We start from the raw sequence: 15,455 nt of genomic DNA, 5'->3' as shown, positions 1-15,455 counted from the left end.
TGTGGTTTCTGCACTTGTTGTTGTGACACCAGGCACTGAGGTTGTAGTTTCAACAACAGCTGTCGTGGAAATGGTCACCGGGCCGGTGGTGACTGTAGGTGGTTTTGTTGTCTCAACACTAATTGTTGTTTCTTCTGATGTTGTTGTTTGAACTGCTTTGGGTGTTGTTCCCTTAGTTGTTGTTAAAGGTGCTTTAGTGGTGGTGGTACTAACAGATGGTTTTGAAGTCACAACTGTGGTTTCTGCACTTGTTGTTGTGACACCAGGCACTGAGGTTGTAGTTTCAACAACAGCTGTCGTGGAGGTGGTCACCGGGCCGGTGGTGACTGTAGGTGGTTTTGTTGTCTCAACACTAATTGTTGTTTCTTCTGATGATGTTGTTTCTGCTGGTTTGGTTGTCGTTCCCTTAGTTGTTGTTAAAGGTGCTTTAGTGGTGGTGGTACTAACAGATGGTTTTGATGTCACAACTGTTGTTTCTGAGCTTGTTGTTGTGACACCAGGCACAGAAGTTGTAGTTTCAACAACAGCTGTCGTGGAGGTGGTCACCGGGCCGGTGGTGACTGTAGGTGGTTTTGTTGTCTCAACACTAATTGTTGTTTCTTCTGATGATGTTGTTTCTGCTGGTTTGGTTGTCGTTCCCTTAGTTGTTGTTAAAGGTGCTTTAGTGGTGGTGGTACTAACAGATGGTTTTGATGTCACAACTGTGGTTTCTGCACTTGTTGTTGTGACACCAGGCACTGAGGTTGTAGTTTCAACCACAGCTGTCGTGGAAATGGTCACTGGGCCGGTGGTGACTGTAGGTGGTTTTGTTGTCTCAACACTAATTGTTGTTTCTTCTGATGTTGTTGTTTGAACTGCTTTGGGTGTTGTTCCCTTAGTTGTGGTTAAAGGTGCTTTAGTGGTGGTGGTACTAACAGATGGTTTTGAAGTCACAACTGTGGTTTCTGCACTTGTTGTTGTGACACCAGGCACTGAGGTTGTAGTTTCAACAACAGCTGTCGTGGAGGTGGTCACCGGGCTGGTGGTGACTGTAGGTGGTTTTGTTGTCTCAACACTAATTGTTGTTTCTTCTGATGATGTTGTTTCTGCTGGTTTGGTTGTTGTTCCCTTAGTTGTTGTTAAAGGTGCTTTAGTGGTGGTGGTACTAACAGATGGTTTTGATGTTACAACTGTTGTTTCTGAGCTTGTTGTTGTGACACCAGGCACAGAAGTTGTAGTTTCAACAACAGCTGTCGTGGAGGTGGTCACCGGGCCGGTGGTGACTGTAGGTGGTTTTGTTGTCTCAACACTAATTGTTGTTTCTTCTGATGATGTTGTTTCTGCTGGTTTGGTTGTCGTTCCCTTAGTTGTTGTTAAAGGTGCTTTAGTGGTGGTGGTACTAACAGATGGTTTTGATGTCACAACTGTGGTTTCTGCACTTGTTGTTGTGACACCAGGCACTGAGGTTGTAGTTTCAACAACAGCTGTCGTGGAAATGGTCACTGGGCCGGTGGTGACTGTAGGTGGTTTTGTTGTCTCAACACTAATTGTTGTTTCTTCTGATGTTGTTGTTTGAACTGCTTTGGGTGTTGTTCCCTTAGTTGTGGTTAAAGGTGCTTTAGTGGTGGTGGTACTAACAGATGGTTTTGAAGTCACAACTGTGGTTTCTGCACTTGTTGTTGTGACACCAGGCACTGAGGTTGTAGTTTCAACAACAGCTGTCGTGGAGGTGGTCACCGGGCCGGTGGTGACTGTAGGTGGTTTTGTTGTCTCAACACTAATTGTTGTTTCTTCTGATGATGTTGTTTCTGCTGGTTTGGTTGTTGTTCCCTTAGTTGTTGTTAAAGGTGCTTTAGTGGTGGTGGTACTAACAGATGGTTTTGATGTTACAACTGTTGTTTCTGAGCTTGTTGTTGTGACACCAGGCACTGAGGTTGTAGTTTCAACAACAGCTGTCGTGGAGGTGGTCACCGGGCCGGTGGTGACTGTAGGTGGTTTTGTTGTCTCAACACTAATTGTTGTTTCTTCTGATGATGTTGTTTCTGCGGGTTTGGTTGTCGTTCCCTTAGTTGTTGTTAAAGGTGCTTTAGTGGTGGTGGTACTAAAAGATGGTTTTGATGTCACAACTGTGGTTTCTGCACTTGTTGTTGTGACACCAGGCACTGAGGTTGTAGTTTCAACAACAGCTGTCGTGGAAATGGTCACTGGGCCGGTGGTGACTGTAGGTGGTTTTGTTGTCTCAACACTAATTGTTGTTTCTTCTGATGTTGTTGTTTGAACTGCTTTGGGTGTTGTTCCCTTAGTTGTGGTTAAAGGTGCTTTAGTGGTGGTGGTACTAACAAATGGTTTTGAAGTCACAACTGTGGTTTCTGCACTTGTTGTTGTGACACCAGGCACAGAAGTTGAAGTTTCAACAACAGCTGTCGTGGAGGTGGTCACCGGGCCGGTGGTGACTGTAGGTGGTTTTGTTGTCTCAACACTAATTGTTGTTTCTTCTGATGATGTTGTTTCTGCGGGTTTGGTTGTCGTTCCCTTAGTTGTTGTTAAAGGTGCTTTAGTGGTGGTGGTACTAAAAGATGGTTTTGATGTCACAACTGTGGTTTCTGCACTTGTTGTTGTGACACCAGGCACTGAGGTTGTAGTTTCAACAACAGCTGTCGTGGAAATGGTCACTGGGCCGGTGGTGACTGTAGGTGGTTTTGTTGTCTCAACACTAATTGTTGTTTCTTCTGATGTTGTTGTTTGAACTGCTTTGGGTGTTGTTCCCTTAGTTGTGGTTAAAGGTGCTTTAGTGGTGGTGGTACTAACAAATGGTTTTGAAGTCACAACTGTGGTTTCTGCACTTGTTGTTGTGACACCAGGCACAGAAGTTGAAGTTTCAACAACAGCTGTCGTGGAGGTGGTCACCGGGCCGGTGGTGACTGTAGGTGGTTTTGTTGTCTCAACACTAATTGTTGTTTCTTCTGATGATGTTGTTTCTGTGGGTTTGGTTGTCGTTCCCTTAGTTGTTGTTAAAGGTGCTTTAGTGGTGGTGGTACTAACAGATGGTTTTGAAGTCACAACTGTGGTTTCTGCACTTGTTGTTGTGACACCAGGCACTGAGGTTGTAGTTTCAACAACAGCTGTCGTGGAAATGGTCACTGGGCCGGTGGTGACTGTAGGTGGTTTTGTTGTCTCAACACTAATTGTTGTTTCTTCTGATGTTGTTGTTTGAACTGCTTTGGGTGTTGTTCCCTTAGTTGTGGTTAAAGGTGCTTTAGTGGTGGTGGTACTAACAGATGGTTTTGAAGTCACAACTGTGGTTTCTGCACTTGTTGTTGTGACACCAGGCACTGAGGTTGTAGTTTCAACAACAGCTGTCGTGGAGGTGGTCACCGGGCCGGTGGTGACTGTAGGTGGTTTTGTTGTCTCAACACTAATTGTTGTTTCTTCTGATGACGTTGTTTCTGCTGGTTTGGTTGTCGTTCCCTTAGTTGTGGTTAAAGGTGCTTTAGTGGTGGTGGTACTAACAGATGGTTTTGATGTCACAACTGTGGTTTCTGCACTTGTTGTTGTGACACCAGGCACTGAGGTTGTAGTTTCAACAACAGCTGTCGTGGAGGTGGTCACTGGGCCGGTGGTGACTGTAGGTGGTTTTGTTGTCTCAACACTAATTGTTGTTTCTTCTGATGATGTTGTTTCTGCTGGTTTGGTTGTCGTTCCCTTAGTTGTTGTTAAAGGTGCTTTAGTGGTGGTGGTACTAACAGATGGTTTTGATGTCACAACTGTGGTTTCTGCACTTGTTGTTGTGACACCAGGCACTGAGGTTGTAGTTTCAACAACAGCTGTCGTGGAAATGGTCACTGGGCCGGTGGTGACTGTAGGTGGTTTTGTTGTCTCAACACTAATTGTTGTTTCTTCTGATGTTGTTGTTTGAACTGCTTTGGGTGTTGTTCCCTTAGTTGTGGTTAAAGGTGCTTTAGTGGTGGTGGTACTAACAGATGGTTTTGATGTCACAACTGTGGTTTCTGCACTTGTTGTTGTGACACCAGGCACTGAGGTTGTAGTTTCAACAACAGCTGTCGTGGAGGTGGTCAGTGGGCCGGTGGTGACTGTAGGTGGTTTTGTTGTCTCAACACTAATTGTTGTTTCTTCTGATGATGTTGTTTCTGCTGGTTTGGTTGTCGTTCCCTTAGTTGTTGTTAAAGGTGCTTTAGTGGTGGTGGTACTAACAGATGGTTTTGATGTCACAACTGTGGTTTCTGCACTTGTTGTTGTGACACCAGGCACTGAGGTTGTAGTTTCAACAACAGCTGTCGTGGAAATGGTCAGTGGGCCGGTGGTGACTGTAGGTGGTTTTGTTGTCTCAACACTAATTGTTGTTTCTTCTGATGTTGTTGTTTGAACTGCTTTGGGTGTTGTTCCCTTAGTTGTGGTTAAAGGTGCTTTAGTGGTGGTGGTACTAACAGATGGTTTTGAAGTCACAACTGTGGTTTCTGCACTTGTTGTTGTGACACCAGGCACTGAGGTTGTAGTTTCAACAACAGCTGTCGTGGAGGTGGTCACCGGGCCGGTGGTGACTGTAGGTGGTTTTGTTGTCTCAACACTAATTGTTGTTTCTTCTGATGATGTTGTTTCTGCTGGTTTGGTTGTTGTTCCCTTAGTTGTTGTTAAAGGTGCTTTAGTGGTGGTGGTACTAACAGATGGTTTTGATGTTACAACTGTTGTTTCTGAGCTTGTTGTTGTGACACCAGGCACAGAAGTTGTAGTTTCAACAACAGCTGTCGTGGAGGTGGTCACCGGGCCGGTGGTGACTGTAGGTGGTTTTGTTGTCTCAACACTAATTGTTGTTTCTTCTGATGATGTTGTTTCTGCTGGTTTGGTTGTCGTTCCCTTAGTTGTTGTTAAAGGTGCTTTAGTGGTGGTGGTACTAACAGATGGTTTTGAAGTCACAACTGTGGTTTCTGCACTTGTTGTTGTGACACCAGGCACTGAGGTTGTAGTTTCAACAACAGCTGTCGTGGAAATGGTCACTGGGCCGGTGGTGACTGTAGGTGGTTTTGTTGTCTCAACACTAATTGTTGTTTCTTCTGATGTTGTTGTTTGAACTGCTTTGGGTGTTGTTCCCTTAGTTGTGGTTAAAGGTGCTTTAGTGGTGGTGGTACTAACAGATGGTTTTGATGTCACAACTGTGGTTTCTGCACTTGTTGTTGTGACACCAGGCACTGAGGTTGTAGTTTCAACCACAGCTGTCGTGGAAATGGTCACTGGGCCGGAAGTGACTGTAGGTGGTTTTGTTGTCTCAACACTAATTGTTGTTTCTTCTGATGATGTTGTTTCTGCTGGTTTGGTTGTTGTTCCCTTAGTTGTTGTTAAAGGTGCTTTAGTGGTGGTGGTACTAACAGATGGTTTTGATGTCACAACTGTGGTTTCTGCACTTGTTGTTGTGACACCAGGCACTGAGGTTGTAGTTTCAACAACAGCTGTCGTGGAGGTGGTCACCGGGCCGGTGGTGACTGTAGGTGGTTTTGTTATATCAACACTAATTGTTGTTTCTTCTGATGATGTTGTTTCTGCTGGTTTGGTTGTCGTTCCCTTAGTTGTTGTTAAAGGTGCTTTAGTGGTGGTGGTACTAACAGATGGTTTTGAAGTCACAACTGTGGTTTCTGCACTTGTTGTTGTGACACCAGGCACTGAGGTTGTAGTTTCAACAACAGCTGTCGTGGAAATGGTCACTGGGCCGGTGGTGACTGTAGGTGGTTTTGTTGTCTCAACACTAATTGTTGTTTCTTCTGATGTTGTTGTTTGAACTGCTTTGGGTGTTGTTCCCTTAGTTGTGGTTAAAGGTGCTTTAGTGGTGGTGGTACTAACAGATGGTTTTGAAGTCACAACTGTGGTTTCTGCACTTGTTGTTGTGACACCAGGCACTGAGGTTGTAGTTTCAACAACAGCTGTCGTGGAGGTGGTCACCGGGCCGGTGGTGACTGTAGGTGGTTTTGTTGTCTCAACACTAATTGTTGTTTCTTCTGATGATGTTGTTTCTGCTGGTTTGGTTGTTGTTCCCTTAGTTGTTGTTAAAGGTGATTTAGTGGTGGTGGTACTAACAGATGGTTTTGATGTTACAACTGTTGTTTCTGAGCTTGTTGTTGTGACACCAGGCACAGAAGTTGTAGTTTCAACAACAGCTGTCGTGGAAATGGTCACTGGGCCGGTGGTGACTGTAGGTGGTTTTGTTGTCTCAACACTAATTGTTGTTTCTTCTGATGTTGTTGTTTGAACTGCTTTGGGTGTTGTTCCCTTAGTTGTGGTTAAAGGTGCTTTAGTGGTGGTGGTACTAACAGATGGTTTTGAAGTCACAACTGTGGTTTCTGCACTTGTTGTTGTGACACCAGGCACTGAGGTTGTAGTTTCAACAACAGCTGTCGTGGAGGTGGTCACCGGGCCGGTGGTGACTGTAGGTGGTTTTGTTGTCTCAACACTAATTGTTGTTTCTTCTGATGACGTTGTTTCTGCTGGTTTGGTTGTTGTTCCCTTAGTTGTTGTTAAAGGTGCTTTAGTGGTGGTGGTACTAACAGATGGTTTTGATGTCACAACTGTGGTTTCTGCACTTGTTGTTGTGACACCAGGCACTGAGGTTGTAGTTTCAACAACAGCTGTCGTGGAAATGGTCAGTGGGCCGGTGGTGACTGTAGGTGGTTTTGTTGTCTCAACACTAATTGTTGTTTCTTCTGATGTTGTTGTTTGAACTGCTTTGGGTGTTGTTCCCTTAGTTGTGGTTAAAGGTGCTTTAGTGGTGGTGGTACTAACAGATGGTTTTGAAGTCACAACTGTGGTTTCTGCACTTGTTGTTGTGACACCAGGCACTGAGGTTGTAGTTTCAACAACAGCTGTCGTGGAGGTGGTCAGCAGGCCGGTGGTGACTGTAGGTGGTTTTGTTGTCTCAACACTAATTGTTGTTTCTTCTGATGATGTTGTTTCTGCTGGTTTGGTTGTCGTTCCCTTAGTTGTTGTTAAAGGTGCTTTAGTGGTGGTGGTACTAACAGATGGTTTTGAAGTCACAACTGTGGTTTCTGCACTTGTTGTTGTGACACCAGGCACTGAGGTTGTAGTTTCAACAACAGCTGTCGTGGAAATGGTCACTGGGCCGGTGGTGACTGTAGGTGGTTTTGTTGTCTCAACACTAATTGTTGTTTCTTCTGATGTTGTTGTTTGAACTGCTTTGGGTGTTGTTCCCTTAGTTGTGGTTAAAGGTGCTTTAGTGGTGGTGGTACTAACAGATGGTTTTGATGTCACAACTGTGGTTTCTGCACTTGTTGTTGTGACACCAGGCACTGAGGTTGTAGTTTCAACCACAGCTGTCGTGGAAATGGTCACTGGGCCGGAAGTGACTGTAGGTGGTTTTGTTGTCTCAACACTAATTGTTGTTTCTTCTGATGATGTTGTTTCTGCTGGTTTGGTTGTCGTTCCCTTAGTTGTTGTTAAAGGTGCTTTAGTGGTGGTGGTACTAACAGATGGTTTTGATGTCACAACTGTGGTTTCTGCACTTGTTGTTGTGACACCAGGCACTGAGGTTGTAGTTTCAACAACAGCTGTCGTGGAGGTGGTCACCGGGCCGGTGGTGACTGTAGGTGGTTTTGTTGTCTCAACACTAATTGTTGTTTCTTCTGATGATGTTGTTTCTGCTGGTTTGGTTGTCGTTCCCTTAGTTGTTGTTAAAGGTGCTTTTGTGGTGGTGGTACTAACAGATGGTTTTGAAGTCACAACTGTGGTTTCTGCACTTGTTGTTGTGACACCAGGCACTGAGGTTGTAGTTTCAACAACAGCTGTCGTGGAAATGGTCACTGGGCCGGTGGTGACTGTAGGTGGTTTTGTTGTCTCAACACTAATTGTTGTTTCTTCTGATGTTGTTGTTTGAACTGCTTTGGGTGTTGTTCCCTTAGTTGTGGTTAAAGGTGCTTTAGTGGTGGTGGTACTAACAGATGGTTTTGAAGTCACAACTGTGGTTTCTGCACTTGTTGTTGTGACACCAGGCACTGAGGTTGTAGTTTCAACAACAGCTGTCGTGGAGGTGGTCACCGGGCCGGTGGTGACTGTAGGTGGTTTTGTTGTCTCAACACTAATTGTTGTTTCTTCTGATGATGTTGTTTCTGCTGGTTTGGTTGTTGTTCCCTTAGTTGTTGTTAAAGGTGATTTAGTGGTGGTGGTACTAACAGATGGTTTTGATGTTACAACTGTTGTTTCTGAGCTTGTTGTTGTGACACCAGGCACAGAAGTTGTAGTTTCAACAACAGCTGTCGTGGAAATGGTCACTGGGCCGGTGGTGACTGTAGGTGGTTTTGTTGTCTCAACACTAATTGTTGTTTCTTCTGATGTTGTTGTTTGAACTGCTTTGGGTGTTGTTCCCTTAGTTGTGGTTAAAGGTGCTTTAGTGGTGGTGGTACTAACAGATGGTTTTGAAGTCACAACTGTGGTTTCTGCACTTGTTGTTGTGACACCAGGCACTGAGGTTGTAGTTTCAACAACAGCTGTCGTGGAGGTGGTCACCGGGCCGGTGGTGACTGTAGGTGGTTTTGTTGTCTCAACACTAATTGTTGTTTCTTCTGATGACGTTGTTTCTGCTGGTTTGGTTGTTGTTCCCTTAGTTGTTGTTAAAGGTGCTTTAGTGGTGGTGGTACTAACAGATGGTTTTGATGTCACAACTGTGGTTTCTGCACTTGTTGTGACACCAGGCACTGAGGTTGTAGTTTCAACAACAGCTGTCGTGGAAATGGTCAGTGGGCCGGTGGTGACTGTAGGTGGTTTTGTTGTCTCAACACTAATTGTTGTTTCTTCTGATGTTGTTGTTTGAACTGCTTTGGGTGTTGTTCCCTTAGTTGTGGTTAAAGGTGCTTTAGTGGTGGTGGTACTAACAGATGGTTTTGAAGTCACAACTGTGGTTTCTGCACTTGTTGTTGTGACACCAGGCACTGAGGTTGTAGTTTCAACAACAGCTGTCGTGGAGGTGGTCACCAGGCCGGTGGTGACTGTAGGTGGTTTTGTTGTCTCAACACTAATTGTTGTTTCTTCTGATGATGTTGTTTCTGCTGGTTTGGTTGTCGTTCCCTTAGTTGTTGTTAAAGGTGCTTTAGTGGTGGTGGTACTAACAGATGGTTTTGATGTCACAACTGTGGTTTCTGCACTTGTTGTTGTGACACCAGGCACTGAGGTTGTAGTTTCAACAACAGCTGTCGTGGAGGTGGTCACCGGGCCGGTGGTGACTGTAGGTGGTTTTGTTGTCTCAACACTAATTGTTGTTTCTTCTGATGATGTTGTTTCTGCTGGTTTGGTTGTTGTTCCCTTAGTTGTTGTTAAAGGTGCTTTTGTGGTGGTGGTACTAACAGATGGTTTTGAAGTCACAACTGTGGTTTCTGCACTTGTTGTTGTGACACCAGGCACTGAGGTTGTAGTTTCAACAACAGCTGTCGTGGAAATGGTCACTGGGCCGGTGGTGACTGTAGGTGGTTTTGTTGTCTCAACACTAATTGTTGTTTCTTCTGATGTTGTTGTTTGAACTGCTTTGGGTGTTGTTCCCTTAGTTGTTGTTAAAGGTGCTTTAGTGGTGGTGGTACTAACAGATGGTTTTGAAGTCACAACTGTGGTTTCTGCACTTGTTGTTGTGACACCAGGCACTGAGGTTGTAGTTTCAACAACAGCTGTCGTGGAGGTGGTCACCGGGCCGGTGGTGACTGTAGGTGGTTTTGTTGTCTCAACACTAATTGTTGTTTCTTCTGATGATGTTGTTTCTGCTGGTTTGGTTGTTGTTCCCTTAGTTGTTGTTAAAGGTGATTTAGTGGTGGTGGTACTAACAGATGGTTTTGATGTTACAACTGTTGTTTCTGAGCTTGTTGTTGTGACACCAGGCACAGAAGTTGTAGTTTCAACAACAGCTGTCGTGGAAATGGTCACTGGGCCGGTGGTGACTGTAGGTGGTTTTGTTGTCTCAACACTAATTGTTGTTTCTTCTGATGTTGTTGTTTGAACTGCTTTGGGTGTTGTTCCCTTAGTTGTGGTTAAAGGTGCTTTAGTGGTGGTGGTACTAACAGATGGTTTTGAAGTCACAACTGTGGTTTCTGCACTTGTTGTTGTGACACCAGGCACTGAGGTTGTAGTTTCAACAACAGCTGTCGTGGAGGTGGTCACCGGGCCGGTGGTGACTGTAGGTGGTTTTGTTGTCTCAACACTAATTGTTGTTTCTTCTGATGACGTTGTTTCTGCTGGTTTGGTTGTCATTCCCTTAGTTGTTGTTAAAGGTGCTTTAGTGGTGGTGGTACTAACAGATGGTTTTGATGTCACAACTGTGGTTTCTGCACTTGTTGTTGTGACACCAGGCACTGAGGTTGTAGTTTCAACAACAGCTGTCGTGGAGGTGGTCAGTGGGCCGGTGGTGACTGTAGGTGGTTTTGTTGTCTCAACACTAATTGTTGTTTCTTCTGATGTTGTTGTTTGAACTGCTTTGGGTGTTGTTCCCTTAGTTGTTGTTAAAGGTGCTTTAGTGGTGGTGGTACTAACAGATGGCTTTGAAGTCACAACTGTGGTTTCTGCACTTGTTGTTGTGACACCAGGCACTGAGGTTGTAGTTTCAACAACAGCTGTCGTGGAGGTGGTCACCGGGCCGGTGGTGACTGTATGTGGTTTTGTTGTCTCAGCACTAATTGTTGTTTCTTCTGATGACGTTGTTTCTGCTGGTTTGGTTGTTGTTCCCTTAGTTGTTGTTAAAGGTGCTTTAGTGGTGGTGGTACTAACAGATGGTTTTGATGTCACAACTGTGGTTTCTGCACTTGTTGTTGTGACACCAGGCACTGAGGTTGTAGTTTCAACAACAGCTGTCGTGGAAATGGTCAGTGGGCCGGTGGTGACTGTAGGTGGTTTTGTTGTCTCAACACTAATTGTTGTTTCTTCTGATGATGTTGTTTCTGCTGGTTTGGTTGTTGTTCCCTTAGTTGTTGTTAAAGGTGCTTTTGTGGTGGTGGTACTAACAGATGGTTTTGATGTTACAACTGTTGTTTCTGAGCTTGTTGTTGTGACACCAGGCACAGAAGTTGTAGTTTCAACAACAGCTGTCGTGGAGGTGGTCACCGGGCCGGTGGTGACTGTAGGTGGTTTTGTTGTCTCAACACTAATTGTTGTTTCTTCTGATGATGTTGTTTCTGCTGGTTTGGTTGTCGTTCCCTTAGTTGTTGTTAAAGGTGCTTTAGTGGTGGTGGTACTAACAGATGGTTTTGATGTCACAACTGTGGTTTCTGCACTTGTTGTTGTGACACCAGGCACTGAGGTTGTAGTTTCAACAACAGCTGTCGTGGAGGTGGTCAGTGGGCCGGTGGTGACTGTAGGTGGTTTTGTTGTCTCAGCACTAATTGTTGTTTCTTCTGATGACGTTGTTTCTGCTGGTTTGGGTGTTGTTCCCTTAGTTGTTGTTAAAGGTGCTTTAGTGGTGGTGGTACTAACAGATGGTTTTGATGTCACAACTGTTGTTTCTGCACTTGTTGTTGTGACACCAGGCACTGAGGTTGTAGTTTCAACAACAGCTGTCGTGGAAATGGTCAGTGGGCCGGTGGTGACTGTAGGTGGTTTTGTTGTCTCAACACTAATTGTTGTTTCTTCTGATGTTGTTGTTTGAACTGCTTTGGGTGTTGTTCCCTTAGTTGTGGTTAAAGGTGCTTTAGTGGTGGTGGTACTAACAGATGGTTTTGAAGTCACAACTGTGGTTTCTGCACTTGTTGTTGTGACACCAGGCACTGAGGTTGTAGTTTCAACCACAGCTGTCGTGGAAATGGTCACTGGGCCGGTGGTGACTGTAGGTGGTTTTGTTGTCTCAACACTAATTGTTGTTTCTTCTGATGATGTTGTTTCTGCTGGTTTGGTTGTTGTTCCCTTAGTTGTTGTTAAAGGTGCTTTAGTGGTGGTGGTACTAACAGATGGTTTTGATGTCACAACTGTGGTTTCTGCACTTGTTGTTGTGACACCAGGCACTGAGGTTGTAGTTTCAACAACAGCTGTCGTGGAGGTGGTCACCGGGCCGGTGGTGACTGTAGGTGGTTTTGTTGTCTCAACACTAATTGTTGTTTCTTCTGATGTTGTTGTTTCTGCTGGTTTGGTTGTTGTTCCCTTAGTTGTTGTTAAAGGTGCTTTAGTGGTGGTGGTACTAACAGATGGTTTTGATGTTACAACTGTTGTTTCTGAGCTTGTTGTTGTGACACCAGGCACAGAAGTTGTAGTTTCAACAACAGCTGTCGTGGAGGTGGTCACCGGGCCGGTGGTGACTGTAGGTGGTTTTGTTGTCTCAACACTAATTGTTGTTTCTTCTGATGATGTTGTTTCTGCTGGTTTGGTTGTCGTTCCCTTAGTTGTTGTTAAAGGTGCTTTAGTGGTGGTGGTACTAACAGATGGTTTTGATGTCACAACTGTGGTTTCTGCACTTGTTGTTGTGACACCAGGCACTGAGGTTGTAGTTTCAACAACAGCTGTCGTGGAGGTGGTCACCGGGCCGGTGGTGACTGTAGGTGGTTTTGTTGTCTCAACACTAATTGTTGTTTCTTCTGATGATGTTGTTGTTTGAACTGCTTTGGGTGTTGTTCCCTTAGTTGTTGTTAAAGGTGATTTAGTGGTGGTGGTACTAACAGATGGTTTTGATGTTACAACTGTTGTTTCTGAGCTTGTTGTTGTGACACCAGGCACAGAAGTTGTAGTTTCAACAACAGCTGTCGTGGAAATGGTCACTGGGCCGGTGGTGACTGTAGGTGGTTTTGTTGTCTCAACACTAATTGTTGTTTCTTCTGATGTTGTTGTTTGAACTGCTTTGGGTGTTGTTCCCTTAGTTGTGGTTAAAGGTGCTTTAGTGGTGGTGGTACTAACAGATGGTTTTGAAGTCACAACTGTGGTTTCTGCACTTGTTGTTGTGACACCAGGCACTGAGGTTGTAGTTTCAACCACAGCTGTCGTGGAGGTGGTCACCGGGCCGGTGGTGACTGTAGGTGGTTTTGTTGTCTCAACACTAATTGTTGTTTCTTCTGATGTTGTTGTTTGAACTGCTTTGGGTGTTGTTCCCTTAGTTGTTGTTAAAGGTGCTTTAGTGGTGGTGGTACTAACAGATGGCTTTGAAGTCACAACTGTGGTTTCTGCACTTGTTGTTGTGACACCAGGCACTGAGGTTGTAGTTTCAACAACAGCTGTCGTGGAGGTGGTCAGTGGGCCGGTGGTGACTGTAGGTGGTTTTGTTGTCTCAGCACTAATTGTTGTTTCTTCTGATGACGTTGTTTCTGCTGGTTTGGTTGTTGTTCCCTTAGTTGTTGTTAAAGGTGCTTTAGTGGTGGTGGTACTAACAGATGGTTTTGAAGTCACAACTGTGGTTTCTGCACTTGTTGTTGTGACACCAGGCACTGAGGTTGTAGTTTCAACAACAGCTGTCGTGGAAATGGTCACTGGGCCGGTGGTGACTGTAGGTGGTTTTGTTGTCTCAACACTAATTGTTGTTTCTTCTGATGTTGTTGTTTGAACTGCTTTGGGTGTTGTTCCCTTAGTTGTGGTTAAAGGTGCTTTAGTGGTGGTGGTACTAACAGATGGTTTTGATGTCACAACTGTGGTTTCTGCACTTGTTGCTGTGACACCAGGCACTGAGGTTGTAGTTTCAACAACAGCTGTCGTGGAGGTGGTCAGTGGGCCGGTGGTGACTGTAGGTGGTTTTGTTGTCTCAACACTAATTGTTGTTTCTTCTGATGATGTTGTTTCTGCTGGTTTGGTTGTTGTTCCCTTAGTTGTTGTTAAAGGTGCTTTAGTGGTGGTGGTACTAACAGATGGTTTTGATGTCACAACTGTGGTTTCTGCACTTGTTGTTGTGACACCAGGCACTGAGGTTGTAGTTTCAACAACAGCTGTCGTGGAGGTGGTCAGTGGGCCGGTGGTGACTGTAGGTGGTTTTGTTGTCTCAACACTAATTGTTGTTTCTTCTGATGTTGTTGTTTGAACTGCTTTGGGTGTTGTTCCCTTAGTTGTGGTTAAAGGTGTTTTAGTGGTGGTGGTACTAACAGATGGTTTTGAAGTCACAACTGTGGTTTCTGCACTTGTTGTTGTGACACCAGGCACTGAGGTTGTAGTTTCAACAACAGCTGTCGTGGAGGTGGTCACCGGGCCGGTGGTGACTGTAGGTGGTTTTGTTGTCTCAACACTAATTGTTGTTTCTTCTGATGATGTTGTTTCTGCTGGTTTGGGTGTTGTTCCCTTAGTTGTTGTTAAAGGTGCTTTAGTGGTGGTGGTACTAACAGATGGTTTTGATGTCACAACTGTGGTTTCTGCACTTGTTGTTGTGACACCAGGCACTGAGGTTGTAGTTTCAACAACAGCTGTCGTGGAAATGGTCACTGGGCCGGTGGTGACTGTAGGTGGTTTTGTTGTCTCAACACTAATTGTTGTTTCTTTTGATGTTGTTGTTTGGACTTGTTTGGCTGTTGTTCCCTTAGTTGTGGTTAAAGGTGTTTTAGTGGTGGTGGTACTAACAGATGGTTTTGAAGTCACAACTGTGGTTTCTGCACTTGTTGTTGTGACACCAGGCACTGAGGTTGTAGTTTCAACAACAGCTGTCGTGGAGGTGGTCAGTGGGCCGGTGGTGACTGTAGGTGGTTTTGTTGTCTCAACACTTGTTGTTTCTTTTGATGTTGTTGTTTGGACTGGTTTGACTGTTGTTCCCTTCGTTGTGGTTAAAGTTGCTTTTGTGGTAGTGGCACTAACAGATGGTGCTGATGTTATAAATGTTGTTTCTTGGCTTGTTGTCGTGATTATTGGTACTGAAGTTGTAGTTTCAACAACTGTGCTGAAAGTAAAGGGGGTTGATGTAGGCCCTGGTGTGGTGGTAGATAAGCACGGGTGCATGCTCCTTGTTATAGTCCCATTGGCTCCACACTGAGCTGTTATGCAATTTCCAATCCCATCTGTGGTGTCATAAATGGTTTCCCCATATTTGTAGATCTTTCCATCAATGTAGCATGTGCAAGCTGCAAGACAAGAGTTTCATATTCTTAATTTCACCCATATACAGATATACATGTAAATATAAATAAATGTTTGTATGTTTAAATAAATAAGTGTACTTACAGTTCACATTGTAGCTGCACGATATTCCAACAATTGTACAGGAGCTTTAAAATAGAAAGAAATTGTGGTCATTTAATTGGTATTTTGGCACACAATGTACCTGTTGCACACATTTAGAGTGTGCTGACAATGCGTTTCCGGTGTTTGAATAAGTCAAGTGGAACATTACAATCCAGGACACAGAAGCTTGGAGCACTCTTTTTGGCACATTGTGTGTTTCACAACGTTGCCATGCTTCATGGATGTGTCTTGGACATCCATGAAGCATGAGAAGCATTTTTTTTCTACTACCTGGTAAATCTGCCACTGTGCTTCCCAGTCATCACCTAAATTTGTCTAGTTTCATAATGAACTGAGGGTTTATTCACACATCC

General features: G+C 44.5%; 2 protein-coding genes across 2 annotated transcripts in view; both read right to left on the bottom strand.

Annotated features, from left to right (window-relative positions):
- LOC139628022 (mucin-5AC-like) overlaps positions 1-15,455 on the bottom strand; it is a 117,364-nt gene that overhangs the window by 15,869 nt on the left and 86,040 nt on the right. The gene's annotated exons all lie outside the window — the stretch shown is intronic.
- Positions 1-15,455, bottom strand: part of LOC139627452 (mucin-5AC-like) — a 41,341-nt gene that overhangs the window by 6,699 nt on the left and 19,187 nt on the right. Inside the window, exons 28-35 of the mRNA XM_071488217.1 lie at positions 15,082-15,125; positions 14,523-14,981; positions 12,244-12,491; positions 10,951-11,166; positions 5,929-5,942; positions 5,631-5,824; positions 4,645-4,949; positions 1,800-4,383 (exon numbers count right to left, since the gene is read on the bottom strand). Of these exons, the coding sequence (XP_071344318.1) occupies positions 1,800-4,383; positions 4,645-4,949; positions 5,631-5,824; positions 5,929-5,942; positions 10,951-11,166; positions 12,244-12,491; positions 14,523-14,981; positions 15,082-15,125 (4,064 nt within the window). The remainder of the gene's footprint in view (positions 1-1,799; positions 4,384-4,644; positions 4,950-5,630; positions 5,825-5,928; positions 5,943-10,950; positions 11,167-12,243; positions 12,492-14,522; positions 14,982-15,081; positions 15,126-15,455) is intronic.

Source organism: Trachinotus anak, unplaced genomic scaffold (genome assembly GCF_046630095.1).
Source record: "Trachinotus anak isolate AG129_WGS33_773 ecotype Australia unplaced genomic scaffold, CSIRO_AGI_Tana_v1 ptg000011l, whole genome shotgun sequence".
Taxonomy (NCBI): Eukaryota; Metazoa; Chordata; class Actinopteri; order Carangiformes; family Carangidae; genus Trachinotus; species Trachinotus anak.
Note: the sequence above shows the minus strand (reverse complement) of the source record. Positions and strands in the feature narration are given on the sequence as shown.